Genomic DNA, 16962 nt, shown 5'->3' with positions numbered 1-16962 from the left:
TGTGGATAAGAGGTCAGTTCAAAGGTTATCTGATGGAGTCCGCACGCCGTCTCCTTCCGCAGACCAATCTCTATCAAGGAGTGAAGCACTGCCCTGCGAGAGTTATGAATGGAAATGTCCTTAAAGTCGAGAGCACAATCGGAGTAACATTGCAGAAGAGACAATGACAAAATTTTGGATTTGACTAAAGCTACGGTAAAGAAGTTAAAGTTCGGCTGGTTATTTACTTTCTAGTTTATATTTTTTATGAAACCAAGGCGAATCAAATATGCACGACTTTCATTGTTGCCACCTTCGTAAGAGTGGATCAATCTAATTTACAAGGAATGACACAACCCACGCATCTTTCCACGGACAAGAGTATATAATCAGAAAATAAAATCTAATTATTTACATGAAAGTCCGAGTCTCGGGCTGCTGAACTGGGATATCCGGTCAATATTATTGTGAAGAAAACACACACACACACACCAGGAGAAACACTCAAAATCCACAAACATAACCTGCCTGCAACCTCCTTACTGTACTGCCCCTACACACACCACCTCGTTGTCTTGCAAGTGGGAGTCGCACGCACAACCAACAGTTCCATTTCTGTGATCCACCAACCTCACCTCAAAGGCATCGCTATCAAAACCAGCCCAAAGAAAAAAAATCTACATTCTGGTTTCTTAAATACTGCCAAATGTGTCCATTTGTGATTGGCAATAATATTCATATAATCAGATGTTGGGAGCTGAGCAGTATTGAGCCCTGCTTGGTACGTGGATGGGTGGCCGCCACCACCACCACCATCAACCACGACAGTTAGCCAGATATTGTAGGTCTATGGCTGTGAGAGGTGTGTCCATAAGGTGGCAGGTCTGAGTGTCACCCCCTTCCTTCAGATCATTTTTTTTCCCAACCCAAAAATCCAATTATGACTCACTCAAACATCCCCAATGTGGCAGAGCCTTCCCTCGACACTCACCGGCGCTTAATAAATACATATTTGCCATTATTGTTATGAATTAACGTTAATGCAGAAATAAATGCTAAGACACCAATTATACTGGAATCACACAATTAAGACGAACGTTGATGCTTCATAGAATAGTCACGGAGCGGTCGGGGCTATTTCCACGATCGTACGCGAGCGGTCGACCGCAAGCACCGATCGGTACAACCCAGTACCTCGCTGCTACACCTGCTTCGAGTCACTCGTACGTGTTTTTTTTATTGCCCATTATTAAAACTAATTGGACTCCTAAAGCATTTCATTAAATAATTGCCCGTTTATAAGATCCTCTTAACGGTCTCACACGAAACGGCTGCCGACGTTAAGAGAGAAAGAGAGGGAAGGAGGGAAAGGAAAATACACAGCGCAGGTGTCGGGTCACAATAATGCCCCACGTTTTTCCCTTTACCGCTATATATATCTGATCGATTCTCATTAAAACACAGAACAAATGCTACGACTGCAAAGCAACTCGATGATCGTGCCTGGGGGGGGGGGTGGAGGAAGACACTGTCAATTTAATTCTCAAGAATGTTCCGCATCTTGCCACCCACGAGCACCTGAGTGCACCAGGCGAATTTTCTGCACAATACACGATTCCCTCAACCCCAACACCGTCAGGAAAAATGTCGAAAATCCAGCCACTGTCTCAGCACTTTAAACAGGGAGATTTTAAAATAACGAAGTCGATTTAACAGCATTTGTCAATCCACTGCTGGATAAAAGCCACGACACACACACACACCGTGTTGGCCGTGGGGATTGTTTGATCTACACTTCACCAGGATCGGTTCAGATATCACTCACTATTACAGTCGTTAGCCTTGGCCGGGAATCGTACTCGGGTCGCTAGGTGTATAGCAGCACCGTGTGCTGACCGCTCGCACCTCCGCTTGCCATCCGATAATAATGACGCTTGACACTTTTTGTCACCAAGCGAGATCCCCACGTGAGGTGGCGAGAGTCTCTTTAGCAAGGGATGCCCGGCTCGACAAATGACAACCGCGCAGCGCGGTAGGGGACCTAAGTGCACACGGCTAGAGGGATCAACAAAGAGAAAGAAATTAGGAATAGGTTTTACCCTTTTAACTGGCACAAAAACTGACACCTTTATTCAAGGCATCAATGTTTGCAATAACCACAACACAAGCAGTCAAAATGCAAACAAAAAAGACAACTCTGATAATAATATGCACTGTCCTTGAATTTGATTGGTCCACACCCGAGACAGCTTTTCTTAGAGCCTAGTCTCCATTGGTGTTGGACCAGAAGACGCCAAAAGGCGTACAACTCAAAAACAGCGCACTATCAGAGTATTGAGGGCTGTTTTTGAGTTGTACGCCTTTTGGCGTCTTCTGGTCCAACACCAATGGAGACTAGGCTCTAAGAAAAGCCGTCTCGGGTGTGGACCAATCAATTTCAAGGACAGTGCATATCATTATCAGAGTTGTCTTTTTTGTTTGCATTTTGACTGCTTGTGTTGTGGTTATTGCAAACATGATGCCTTGAATAAAGGTGTCAGTTTTTGTGCCAGTTAAAAGGGTAAAACCTATTCCTATATCTTGTTACCGGCAAAGGAGGTCTCATAAAGAGAAAGAAATTCAGTTTCACATCATAAGTGGAAGAGCACTGCCCCACATTAATGTTTTACACGATCTTCTACGATCAATCGGATTAATTACTTTGAAGCCGAGTGCAATCGCTTCTTTATCGCTGTTCTACCTCGTTAAGTTCCGCACTTCCAATTTATCTGATTTGTGTTATTTTTGCCTCCGTGTTAATTGTTTTTTTTATTTCTTTCAATTGAATTTTATTTATAACATTTAACGCTTTGTTTTCTTGCAAATTCGCTTTTACGACTCTTGTATCTTTTCTTTGTAAACCAGCTCTCCCTAGAAACAGACTTGTAACCCCAATTGGACTCTCACCCTGGCTGCAAGCAATGGTTCTCTACCCCCCCCCCTCTCTGAGTGGGAAGCCACTTTCACATTTTAATAATCTGCCCAAGCCAGCTTCCGCGAGAGGGAATTTATAATTTAACATCGATTCACGCACGCGCAATATATTCGAGTTTTCATGCACCACGCAGTTGTTTTTGCTCTGATTTATATCACTATATAGTCATTTTTGTATTACTTCAGTATAAATACACGTTAATTTTGATTAATGTTTTTTTTCTGACTTTATGTGGTAAATATCACTGCCTTGGTCACAAAAGCAAAATTTGCGAGGAATAATAGTAATTTTCTGTACTTTTCAGGCACAAGCAATTAGGAAATAACACTACACTACCCAGAAACACATTCTTTTGATACACTGATATTCACTTAATTGCTGTAACTTTATTTTATTTGCTTTGCTTTTGTCATTGTGATGACACCGATCACTCTTGCAAACGAGACTCATCCCTCTGTTCTCTCAAGTTCCCACCTGCTTCAGCAAAATAAAACTTGAAATGTCTCCGTTCATAAATTTAACGTTATTTGTGAATTCAGGCGACAGCACAGTGCCTCGTTTAACCCCACCACTTGGGAAAGGTTTGATGGGGCCAAGTTCAGCCTCACCATGATTGGTGCCGATCGTTCACACAGCTGATAATGGTAAAGCGGTTGAGCCATGGTAACCCGTTGGTGGGCCTGAGTCTTGTTGCAGGCCAAGGCTAACATCAGTGACGAGTGATGCCTGGACACCCACCGGTCCTGCACTGATCCACACGGTGGTGACATGTGGTCAAACGACCCCCACGGTCGACGAGGCATGGCAAGGCCTCCATGAAAAGCAGCGGACTGATACAAGACTGAGAAGTATTACGTTAATTATTTCCTACGGTTACAGAATATTCTCACACACACACAACACAAACACGTGCAGGCCTTCAAACAATTTGGCTGCACGCATTTAAACCAGCGGCCGCTCCAAACATGCATAGAATTCCTCATAATCGGTGGGAATCAATGTATTGCCAATGTCCAATGTGCAAGAGTGACTATGGAGTTGTAAAATGCACGGCGGCTTCAATTGGAAGAGCTCGGCAGTGAAAATTCAAACCGGGATTCAACAACATGCACACACACGTACCCACAAGTAGGTGTGCAGCATTGCACGCACAGCAGCTCCCAGCCTTATCCAGACCACCAGCTCAAAAGAGCTCTGAACGCGTGTGGCCATTTCGTCATTATGATCGCCAAGAGGCTGCGGTGAAACACAAGGCACAACTGAAGACCGGTTTCAGACACAGTAGGACTCAAATTAACACGTAGGCTTTCGCGACCAATATCATCCATAACACAGGTGTTTTTGGTTAGATCGCGTAAATGTGTGTCGTGAAACCCGCCATCAGCCAACACAGCCACTTAGTAATTACTGCTGGATGAAGCTAGTTGTAATTACTGGCGAAACGTCGTACTCGTATTGTAAACGTTGTGGCTTTGCAATCCAACACACCGGTTAGTGCTGTACGAGTAACGAATTGGCATGTTCTGTTTACGTGACAAACCTTACTCATTGGCTGTGTTGGGTGGTGGCGCGTTTTACGACACAGCTATATATTTACGCGATCTAACCCAAAATCTGTATTATGGATCATTAGGACTAATCAATAGAGTAGAGTCGTCAATGTTCGCTGCTGCCATATGCCTCTGGGAGCCCTGTATACAGTGAGGGAAAAAAGTATTTGATCCCCTGCTGATTTTGTACGTTTGCCCACTGACAAAGAAATGATCAGTCTATAATTTTAATGGTAGGTTTATTTGAACAGTGAGAGACAGAATAACAACAAAAAAATCCGTAAAAACCCATGTCAAAAATGTTATAAATTGATTTGCATTTTAATGAGGGAAATAAGTATTTGACCCCTCTGCAAAACATGACTTAGTACTTGGTGGCAAACCCCTTTTCGGCAATCACAGAGGTCAGACGTTTCTTGTAGTTGGCCACCAGGTTTGCACACATCTCAGGAGGGATTTTGTCCCACTCCTCTTTGCAGATTTTCTCCAAGTCATTAAGGTTTCGAGGCTGACGTTTGGCAACTCGAACCTTCAGCTCCCTCCACAGATTTTCCATGGGATTAAGGTCTGGAGACTGGCTAGGCCACTCCAGGACCTTAATGTGCTTCTTCTTGAGCCACTCCTTTGTTGCCTTGGCCGTGTGTTTTGGGTCATTGTCATGCTGGAATACCCATCCACGACCCATTTTCAATGCCCTGGCTGAGGGAAGGAGGTTCTCACCCAAGATTTGACGGTACATGGCCCCGTCCATCGGCCCTTTGATGCGGTGAAGTTGTCCTGTCCCCTTAGCAGAAAAACACCCCCAAAGCATAATGTTTCCACCTCCATGTTTGACGGTGGGGATGGTGTTCTTGGGGTCATAGGCAGCATTCATCTTCCTCCAAACACGGCGAGATGAGTTGATGCCAAAGAGCTCCATTTTGGTCTCATCTGACCACAATACTTTCACCCAGTTGTCCTCTGAATCATTCAGATGTTCATTGGCAAACTTCAGACGGGCATGTATATGTGCTTTCTTGAGCAAGGGGTCCTTGCGGGCGCTGCAGGATTTCAGTCCTACACGGCGTAGTGTTACCAATTGTTTTCTTGGTGACTATGGTCCCAGCTGCCTTGAGATCATTGACAAGATCCTCCCGTGTAGTTCTGGGTTGATTCCTCACCGTTCTCATGATCATTGCAACTCCACGAGGTGAGATCTTGCATGGAACCCCAGGCCGAGGGAGATTGACAGTTATTTTGTGTTTCTTCCATTTGCGAATAATCACACCAACTGTTGTCACCTTCTCACCAAGCTGCTTGGCAATGGTCTTTAGCCCATTCCAGCCTTGTGTAGGTCTACAATCACGTCCCTGACATCCTTGGAGAGCTCTTTGGTCTTGGCCATGGTGGAGAGTTTGGAATCTGATTGATTGCTTCTGTGGACAGGTGTCTTTTATACAGGTAACAAGCTGAGATTAGGAGCACTCCCTCTAAGAGTGTGCTCCTAATCTCAGCTCGTTACCTGTATAAAAGACACCTGGGAGCCAGAAATCTTTATGATTGAGAAGGGGGTCAAATACTTATATCCCTCATCAAAATGCAAATCAATTTATAACATTTTCGACGTGGATTTTATTGTTGTTATTCTGTCTCTCACTGTTCAAATAAACCTACCATTAAAATTATAGACTGATCATTTCTTTGTCAGTGGGCAAACGTACAAAATCAGGAGGGGATCAAATACTTTTTTCCCTCACTGTACGTAAAGGGCTGTGACCTTTACACTTTGGGGAGATCCCCTTGGCAGTTGCCTAAAGGCAACAATCATTCAATACTGTAAGTTAAGAGAAAGCACGATGCAATGGAAAAATGTGTGCAGGCTGGAAACAGCCAGATTTAACAAAGATCCACCATACAGCCTTTTCCAGATTGTTGGGGCAAGTGCTGTTAGCGAGCATTTATGAAGGCCGGCACGGCACACGAGGGAGTGGGTGGCCAGCACCACGACCCGGCCTCCTTTCTCTCCCCAGTGGCGATATTTAGGCATCCTGACCAGGTTCTCAATTGAGGCCGAGTCGACCTAGGGAAGGCAAAAGGATCGGTTCAGATAATTGTCACGAGTGTTGGACGTGAGCGGTAATCGAACTCGGGTCGCCGGGTTCGATGCGCAGCGCGCTAACCATTACACGACCGCTCCCCACACACACAAACACACACACACGCACGTGCAACACAAGGGTGTGCACTGCATGCACAGCGGCTCTCGGTCTCATCCAGGTGATGCAAACTGTGCGAGCGGTGCACCACGACACTGGCGGCGGCGGATTACACACAAACGCCGGCGTTTCACCAACGAGCAGCAGCGATACAAGTCACGCAGCCCGACGCTCGCGAACATGCGCACGGACACGCGTGGACACACGTGGACGCACTGGCCAGCCGACACCTATTTTTAATCGCTTACGTTGCTATCCCCCCCCCCACCCCCTCAGCCCCCAGAAAAAAAAAACACTCGAAGAATCAGGAGTCAGCTTACACGAGGATTGAGTCTCTCAGAAAGTAATAAAAGGGAGGATGGAGCCAGCATTCCAAAGAGGGGATCGGCGGGCAATCAAACACGGCCAGAGGGCAGCATCGCGAGCGGGGAGAACTTTGAGACGCGGCATCAGAGATGGATCAACCGCGTGGCCGATCCTTTCCGACGGCCGACGACATTATTAATGTCACGGACGTAAGGAGGAAAATTGCCAAACGGTGCAAAAAGCAGGACCCTCTGCCCCTGCCCACCCCGCCTCCCCTCCTGTAAACGGGGTCGAGAGACTCGGGAGAGCGCAATGGTTGTGAATAAGTTCGCGCATTAAAAAGGGAAAAATTGTCAAAGGGCACGACGCAGGACCCCCGTCCTGTAAACGGGGTCGAGAGACCTGGGCGAGGCAATCGTCGAAGTTAAATGTGGAGGAATTCTGCACAAACTGGGCAGTGGGGGGGGTTATGCTGAAAAATATCAAATGTTTAATGTAGAGAGAACGGCTCTGAAAGCAGCAATCAATGGGTTCCGATCACTGCTTGCTTCAAAGAGAAAAACGGGGCAGCGCTTGAACAGCGTGAGGGGAGAGGGGGAAGGGGGGCAGGGTGGAGGGAAAGCCAAAATGCGAAATGGAAGGAAGCCAAATGACACACGCGTGTACACACGAGCACGCATGCATGCGCGTGCACACACAGCGGATAGCTTAACCGCACAGCCATTCACCCAGCAGAGCCGCGATGGCACCCCCCCCCTCACCAACCACCACCACTCCCGCCCCAGCAGAAAAGCACTGCAACCAAACCCCATCCCCACCGCAGCCACCTCGCAACCGCCCCCCCCCTCACCCACCCATCAGCCACATCTACCACTGTGCATGTGAATGCCACATGGCATGTCAGGAATGTGAAGGCAAGTACAAGCAAGGGGTTAGTTGGGGTGGTGGTGGGGTGGTGTTTGGTTGGTGGTGGGGTGGTGGTGGTGGGGTTGGGATACAGAGGGGAAGTTGCGGATGGAAAAATCAGTGAAAAGCAAAAGGGCGAAAAGTGTCGATGTGTAGACATACCACCGAGGGCCACGGCACGGGTGAGGTCTCCTAACATGTGGTGTAATAATAATAACAAGAATGATATCATCGATTTCCCCAGGAAAGGCCTGACCGAATCTCAAGACATTTTTTTGGAAGGTCCCACTCCATTGCCATGTTTTTTCCAGAAGAAACTCGGGAGAAAAACCCATCACGCAATCGCGAGGCGGTGACTCCCAAAGCGCCACGCAGATAGATTCAAAAGAATCCACTGTTTTCGCAGGCATCTCCTGGCTATCTCGCAGCCCAGGCCTACAATAAGACAATATTCCCAATTCTAGATTTGAAGTTTTCGTGACTGCAAGGATTCAAACTTTGTTTTTTTTCAGTAAAGTCACGTAGGTAAAATAAATGTTTTCAAATTAAATGTTGTTTTCATTTATTTTACCTACGTGACTTTACCGAAAAAAACAAAGAGTATAATATTCCCAATCTTTTCAGACACTGCAAGACCACGTAGCCCACAATGAGTACACCGTATAGCCAAGCCCGGCCACACAGACACTTACAACCCAACACGACGAGTCCAAGAGACCGAGCGTATTTATGTCACGTTATATGTGCACTTTTTCGCACCGTACATAGCCAACCGTGATAATTGGAGGTGCGGGGGTAGGACAACAAACTAAACACAAAAAGCAGTTTTAAACAAATTCGTTGTCAATCCAGCTGTTTTTTAAGTGCATAGCTCCAGTGGCTTCCTAATATCGTAAGAGCGTTCCAGACGACTGCAAAAGTGCATCTGAAAAATTATACAACTGTGCCATCAGCATCACTTGCATTTCCAACATTCACGGAAAGCAGAAGAGAGTCAGAGAACAGTTTCTGGAAGCTGATTACATTTAATTCTATGGTGCTTTCCGCGAATGTCTCAAGGCACCTTGTAAGAAAAAGGAAAGGCCAAAAGAGACGGAGAATTAAGAAGATGTTTTAAGACGAGACTTAAAAGTATCCACTTACTCGGATAAACGAATTTCCAAAGGTAGGGAATTACATAACCGTGGTGCAGCCACAGCAGATGCCCGCTCACTCCAGGAACGCAGCCGGGATAGAGGTACGCACAGAAGGGCGGAGTCTGCGGATGTCACAGAATTACTTCTGAGGTTTCTTACAAGTGCCTCTTACCTACACTTGGTGGTGCAGCTTCTCACATGCCCCGCTACGAGCTGGTGTTCGGCACACGGCACTCAAAGCAATTTTTTTTTATAGTTCCCATTGTGGAAATGTGCAAAATTAGGCAAAAAGAACATTTTAAATGGTCTGTTGTTTTTTTGTGTGGCCATTGGTGACCGGTATAAGACCACCAACTTGCTAACATTTGAAAACTAAGTTGAAATCACTGATGGCTGAAACCCAAATTCAAACCCGAGACACTCACCATGTGCCAAGCGAGTGATATATGATCTGATCTGACACGGTATTAGCCTCTTCAGCCATGCGGCCACCTCCAGCTCAGGGGTGTTTATTCATCTGTACACAGCAGCAGCAACAATAGCAGCAGCAACAATAGCAACAGCGGCGGGCAGCGGAAACAGCAGCAGCAGCAATAAACAGCCAATCGCCACCACTATGTGGCAGTAACATCATAAGAGGTTTTTGGGTTAGATCGCGTGAATATATAAATGTTAAAACCCGCCGCCACCCGACACAGCCAACTAGTAAGGGTTGTCACGTCAACAGAACATGCCAATTCGTCACTAGTACAGCACACCGGTGTGTTGGAGAGCCAAGCCATAACATTTACAATCTGACGTCGTACTCGGATTGAAAATGTTGTAGCTTGGCTCTCCAACACACCGGTGTGCTGTTCTAGCGACGAATTGGCCACGTTCTGTTTACGTGACAACCCTTACTAGTTGGCTGTGTCGGGTGACGGCGGGTTTTAACATTTATATATTCACGCAATCTAACCCAAAAACCTATATGGATGATATTGGTCGTGAAAGCCTACGTGTTAAAAGCACTGACATCACTGTGGTTTAATGCACTACGATGCCATGCAGAGTGCCAAAGGCTTACTGATACACGGGGTCACGGGGTCAAGGGCCTGCACCAGGTGTTATGTTTTCTATTGCATGCCAGGGCATGAAACAAAGAAACAAAGACCATCCCAATGGGCTCCATGACCACCCTAATAAGAGGGGGGTACAACGGCTCAAACCGAAAAGCTGAAATTTACCAAACTAGCCACGCCCACTTTGCATTGACATTGGCATCACACTCCACGGCAGGTGAATTACTTGGTTCGTGATAGTTGAAGTTGTATATTTGTGAGTATTTAGTGCGACACATAAAGCAATGTACAATTCCAGGTTTATTGTCCCCTATGAGCGGACATCTGTAAAAAAGAGCTTTATAGGTAATCGGATTCCTCCAGTACAAATATTCTGATTGAAACCAATCAACCTATTTTTGGTGGCATAAACACGACACTGTTGGGTTGTTATTGTTGTTCTTTCTGGTTATAAGCATAGATTCGACTACATCTGTGCCAAGTTTCAGCTTTCTATCCTTTGTAGAATGTCAATTCACATCAGTCACTCTCTCGGTCAAGATCATATATATGTATGACAGCTGCCACCTGTTGGCAGTCAACAATGTATATCATTTATAGCCAACACGCAAGTACGAAGCATTCTGCTTTAGTTGAAGGATATTCCTACGCTCAGAACGTTTGTCACTACAGGCAGAACACTTTCCTCCGCCCCTCTAACTCTTAAGGGTGCTGTGGTGGCAAGATATGAACTACCTCGTCTGGTATACAGGTCGTGGGTTTGATCCCGACCCTGACACCTGTATATTTGGAGTTTACATGTCTCTCCCCGCGTGGTCATGTGGATTTTTCTCTGGGTCTTCCGTTTTTTTACCTCCACATTTAGAAACAAGCATTTAAAACATTTGGCTGGCATAGATTTCCCCATGATAAGCCACTTTGTTGAACTATCATTTTTACCATGCCTCTTCTGCAAAATAGCGACATAGCTCAGTAGGCATTACCTGATAAAGTTAAAATAACATTTAAAATTCCTCCTCTACACTGCTCCAATGGCTCGGAAGAGAGAAAGCACCCACGCTTAACCCCACCACCAACCGGTTTTACTTCGGTGTCCACATATATTTTGATAATTGGGTGCAACAAAATACGGGCGAGGTTTACATGACCTCACAGGATCCGAGCCAGGTACCACTGGACTCGGAGGCCGTTTTGACGGCTCAACTTACAAGGGGTGTTTCGCTTAAGGCAATAAACAAGCACAGTGGCCCTTGATTTAACGGGGATGTTTCGCCATCAGACAAGAACGCTGACACTCCAGCATAAAGCTCGAGAGGACGTGGCAGAATGGACATCAGCTGGGAAAACAACATCAAAGAATGCGAGTAAGGAGGAAGAGACAGAACAGGGGGTCGCGGGGGTTGGAAGTGCAGAATCAGTGGTGGTGCTGGCCCCATTTGTTGTCACAAATCAGAAATTATAATGGTGGGCGCCCCCCCCTCCCATTCGATATATAAACTCCTCGTGATAAGACATAAGACGTAGAGCTTGAGCTAGAGAAGTCTTGAGAAAATATAGATTTGGACAACAGAGGTGCTGAAATGAGAGAAGAGAGCTCCAGACAAAATAAGAGATTCCTGGACAAGCCCTGTATAGCCTTCACGGACGGTTGGGGCAAGTGCTGGCCACCCTCCCTCTCGGAATAACACACGTGGACTGAACCATGCCCGGCCGCCTTTGTCTCCCCAGTGCTGATGTTTGCACACCGCACCAGGTTCTCATTTGAATCTGAAACAAAATAAAATAAACCAAGCACTGCTTCGGATAATCGTCACTGGTGTTGGCCGTGAGCGGGAAGTGAACTCCACACACGCACACGCGGCATTTGCCGGCGTTTAGTAAGTCTGCGCCATAACCACTTCCTCCCCGACAGCACGTACGTCCGATTCATGGAATAAATGTTCCAGTTCCAGCCGATGAGTGTCTCAAGCAGCCAACAACCAAGAGACAGAGCCGCGAGGTGAAAACCACCGGCGCATGCGTGTGTGCCCCCAATAGGTCGTGAAACTATCACAGCGTAAAGTTCACTTGGTGCATCATTCCATGAATAAACAATAATACATTCCAGCCCTTTTGTCAGTTCATCGCTGAATCGAGGCCTCTGTACGCCGTGTGTCAGTCACGAGGTTCGTTGGAACGCACTTCACGATGCCCGGTCGGTGTCATTTGCGGGGGGTGGGGGCCAGGGATGGTCCAGACATCACTCGCCGCCACTGATGTTAGCCCTGGCCATGAATCAAACCAAGGTCACCACCGGGTTCAAAGCGCAGCGCGGCGACTGCACGCACTGCCACTGCTGCCCCCATTCCCCGTACGACATATACAAACAACGTACATGTGTTTCTTACAATTGCCGAGTAGGCGCTTTTTTCAACAGCAAAAAAATTACGCTGTGAATGGTCCACCGACGCCGTCAAATCGCTCAAAGTGCTCCTCAAGCACGGCCCTCCCAGCGGCAGCACGTTGCATCCCAAGGTGGCATCATTCTCAGGTCCGTCGACCAACAAACAGGACTCACCTCTCCAACCTGGGCCACCCTGGCAATTTCATCGCGGCAGTTGGATCGTTCGTGTGGACTTCAAGGGCCGAGTTTTCTCCGTGGTGCTCAGTCAGCGAGATCGGTTGGTCGGTCACGAGCGCCGCCGCCGCCGCCGTCGTTCCCAACCTCGCGCCATCTCCCCCAAGGCGGCGGCGCGCGCAATCTCACTCGAGAGATCGCGACACCTCGCCGACGCTCGTGCGGGGAGCAGCAGCGGGCCGACTCTACCGGGCGGTGTCAACGAGGCCGTCGATTAACGCCGTCCGCACCGACTTCGGCGGCGCTCGTTAATTCACCTGCAGTTGCCGCGGTGGCAACGCCACCGTCCTTTAGCACCTCACAGCCAGCCGAGCGTCGGTGCGTTTACGCGAGCGCGGAGGCTTCCGCGCCCCGTCGCTACGCGGTTCTGCCTCCATCACTACGTAGTCCGTGTGTTGCTGCGCATTCTGCCCACCGCTACGCGGCCCACGAGCCGTTGCGCAGTCCGCATTTCACTGATGCAGGCTTGTGGCTCCATCGCTACGCAGTCCGGCTCTATGTCCCCACACAGTCCGTGTGTCGCAGTCGGTGTCGCCATCGCCACGCGGTCCAAATCTACGTCATCGCGTGCTCTGCCAGTCCGTGCGGCTGTCGCTCTGCAGTCCGAGTTCAACTATGCAGTCTCTCACCATCGCTATGCAGTCCGCGTGCCTGTCGCCACGCAGTCCCGCAGCCACGATGGCTGCGCAGCCCGGTGCTAGTGGCCGCCCGCGAACGAGCGCCCGCGCCGCAGCCGCAAATCGAGCTGCCCTCATCGCAGCGCGGCAAGCGAACGACAAACGGGACGGCGAGGACGACGGCGGCGGCCGCGACGCTGAAAATCGACATGGAAATCGGCGTCGCTCCCAGAAGCAGCTCGTCCTCGGCCAAGCTCCCGACGATGGTGGTGGCAGCGGCGCCGGTGCAGGCGGAAGATCCAGGCGCACGTTCCCCCTGCGCGCGCCCGCGCTCTCGCGTCGCCAACACCCTCGGAGCGCAGGAGACGCCCGGCGGGGCTGTGGCTGCCGCCGCCGCCGCCACCGCCGCAGCCCAGGTTCCAATTAACCCGTCCCGGCGCACGATGCTCGCGCGCTCCGTCGGTCCGAGCTCCATCGCGCCGGAGGTGCGTCCCACCAGCCACTCGCTCAACTTGCCTCGCTGCGTGCGCGACACGCGTTTTTTATCGAAAGCGCAGCGGCGGCAGTCGTGTTGGTACGGGGTCCGTTTCGCTCTGCCCGGTCAGCTCGACGCAACGGTACGCCGTTAATCGTTATTTTCTCAAGATTCTAGCCGTTGTCACTTTTATTTGGCACCAACGTTATTCCAAAGCAGGGGCGCTTGCTTCAGCTCATCTCCGTCTCTTGCTCTCTCCCTCTTCTCTCTCTACCTCGGTCTTTCTCTCTCTCTCTCCCCCCGTGTCCTCACTCCACCTCTCCGCGTCTCTCTCTCCCGCCCTCTCTCTCTCCCACTTGCGCTCAGTAACGGTCGCACACGCTGGGCTTTTTGGCCGAGTGCCAGCTCTTATAGCACAGCCCACCGCCCCTCTCCACGCCTCCCCCCTTCCGAGCCTCTAGCCTCCTCCACAACCCACGAGCCGCAGCAAGAGGCCGCCCCCCTCACGCTCTCCCACAGCCGCCACCCCCCCAACATCATCTCCACTATCCGCAAGCCCCTGCGCCCCCCTCCCCGCGAACGCATCTCCCCCCCCCCCAATCCGAAACGCAACACGCAAGCAAATAAATGTGCATGCGAGTTCATGACCAAGCGCTCCACTCCAATACATTACGCTCATCATCATCTGCTTCAAAATCGGAGATGTTTACTCCATGAATCCGGCCGCCAAGGCATAATGACTCAACAGTGCTGAATTGCTCAACAGACATCTCCGCTGAGTCTTGTCTGGTGGCTGTGTGCGGTAGCAATGGGGGGAATGCCTAAAAATAAATGGCGCTAGCAGGGTATTGCACACGGATGCAGAGGCTTGCTCACTCGAGGAAAGCTGCCACTGCCCGGCCGTCCAGTCAAAGACAACACAAAGATAGCCCGATATAGCCATATGCACTGTTGGGGCGAGGGCTGTTAGCGAACACCTATGAAAGCCGGCTGACCTTCGAGCCGACCTAGGGGAGGCCCGGCACCAGTTCGGACAATCGCCACCGACGTTGGCCATGATCAGGAATGTAACTCGGATCACCTGTGTCGTAAGGCAGTGCGCTAACCACTGCGCTACAGCTTCACACAGTTCAAAGACACACACACACGCTGCTCGTGGCATTTGCGCGAGAGCTTTCGCGTTGGGAATTGCATCGCTGACGTTGGAGGTAATGTCGGAGCGAAGGCGACCTCATCTAACCCCCACCCCCCGCCACCCCTCCCAACCCAGACCCTAAAGCGCAATCCACACGGAGGGACCGTGGGTCTCCCGTGACGAGCAAGCGGTGCACTGGACCGGCGACGGTTCACCTAAGGCTCAGAAACACCAATGTCCGATCGGCCTGGAAAGCCAGCCAGATAGGCTGCGCCAAACACGAAACATTTAGGTCGAGTATCAACGAGTAACGATCACACAGACCGATGCATGGCACCAAGAAAATTTACAATCGAGCGGCAGGTTGGCGCAGCGGTAACACATGTGCCTCGCAGGAAGAGGTAGCTGGGTTTCATTACTGATTCGGGCGTAATTTCTGTGTGGAGTTTGTATGCTGTCTGCCTGTTCTGCACGGGGGTTTCCTCCGGGTTCTCCGGTTTCCTCCCATAATTAGATGAACGTTACGTGAGGGCATTGGCCAAACCTCCCCATGCTGAAAAATCTGTTCACAATTACCTCAATCGGGATTGCACGGGGCAACATCACCGCCCTACTGGGAAAACTTGGCAAGGGCCACCTGAAAAAGTGTCTGGAGACTCAGCGAGGCTCTCCTCGGTGATCACAGGAACAAAAAATCAAGCTCCACGGGCTCTACGGGGTCACATTCAAATTCAGGGCGGTTCCATAATTTCGGACGCACATTTCATCCATGTAAATGTGAGTTATCGTCAGGGTAATCACAAAGTACCCCTAGGTCGTCTCCGGTGTTCACCAACATCTTTAACACCTCCCTGGAGACATGCCATGTACCAGCCTGTCTCAAGTCCTCCACCATCATCCCTGTGCCCAAAAAGCTAACGCCAACAGGACTAAATGATTATAGACCGGTCGCCCTTACCTCTGTGGTAATGAAGTCTTTTGAGCGCCTGGTCCTGGCACACCTCAAAGCCATCAAAGACCCTCTCCTGGACCCCCTTCAGTTTGCCTACAGAGCCAACAGGTCTGTGGACAACGCAGTTAACATGGCCCTCCACTTCACCCTACAGCATCTGGACTCCCCAACATCCTACGCCAGGATCCTGTTTGTGGACTTCAGCTCTGCCTTCAACACCATCATCCCTGCCCTGCTTCAGGACAAGCTGTTCCAGCTGTACGTGCCCGACTCCACCTGCAGGTGGATCACAGACTTTCTGTCTGACAGGAAGCAGTGCGTTAAGCTGGGAACACAAGTCTCTGACTCCAGGTCCATCAGCACTGGAACTCCTCAGGGCTGTGTCCTTTCCCCTTTCCCCACTGCTCTTCTCCCTGTACACCAACAGCTGCACCTCCAATCATCTGTCCGTCAAACTCTTGAAGTTTGCGGACGACACCACCCTCAATGGGCTGATCTCTGGTGGGGATGAGTCTGACTATAGGTGGGAAGCTGACAACCTGGTGACCTGGTGTAGCCAGAACCTAGAGCTAAATGCTCTAAAGACAGTTGAGATGGTTGTGGACTTTAGAAAGAATACAACCCCACCCACCCCCATCACTCTGTGCGACTCCCCAGTCAAAACTGTGGAGTCCTTCCGCTTCCTGGGCACTATTCTCTCCCGGGACCTCAAGTGGGAACTGAACATCAGCTCCCTCACCAAGACAGCTCAACAGAGGATGTACTTCCTACGGCAGCTAAAGAAATTCAACCTGCTAAAGACAATGATGGTGCACTTCTATACAGCAATCATTGAATTACTCCTCACCTCCTCCATAACCGTCTGGTACGCTGCTGCCACTGCCAAGGACAAGAGCAGACTGCAGCATATCATCTACACTGCTGAGAAGGTGATTGCCTGCAATCTACCAACCCTCGAGGACCTGCACACCTCGAGGACCATGAGGCGAGCGAGGAAGATTGTGGCCGATTCCTCCCACCCTGGACAATCTCTGTTCCAGCTACTCCCCTCCGGCAGAA

At 49.6% G+C, this 16962-nt stretch overlaps 1 protein-coding gene across 12 annotated transcripts in view; it reads right to left on the bottom strand.

Moving 5' to 3' along the window:
- The window catches only part of LOC116948693 (insulin-like growth factor 2 mRNA-binding protein 3), an 83535-nt gene that overhangs the window by 27024 nt on the left and 39549 nt on the right, over positions 1-16962 (bottom strand). For 2 of the 12 annotated variants that reach the window (XM_032965654.2, XM_032965655.2), the window contains exon 1: positions 12665-14170. The exons of the other annotated variants lie outside the window; for them this stretch is intronic. In XM_032965654.2, coding sequence (XP_032821545.1) covers positions 12665-12696 — 32 coding nt within the window. In that variant the 5' untranslated portion in view covers positions 12697-14170. Of the gene's footprint in view, positions 1-12664; positions 14171-16962 lie in introns of those variants that run through there. 12 annotated transcript variants of the gene reach the window in all.

The sequence above is a fragment of the Petromyzon marinus genome, chromosome 34 (assembly GCF_048934315.1).
Source record: "Petromyzon marinus isolate PM22_M1 ecotype Great Lakes invasive population chromosome 34, UKy_Petmar_22M1.pri1.0, whole genome shotgun sequence".
Classification (NCBI taxonomy): Eukaryota; Metazoa; Chordata; class Hyperoartia; order Petromyzontiformes; family Petromyzontidae; genus Petromyzon; species Petromyzon marinus.
This window is presented reverse-complemented; position numbering and strand designations above follow the sequence as displayed.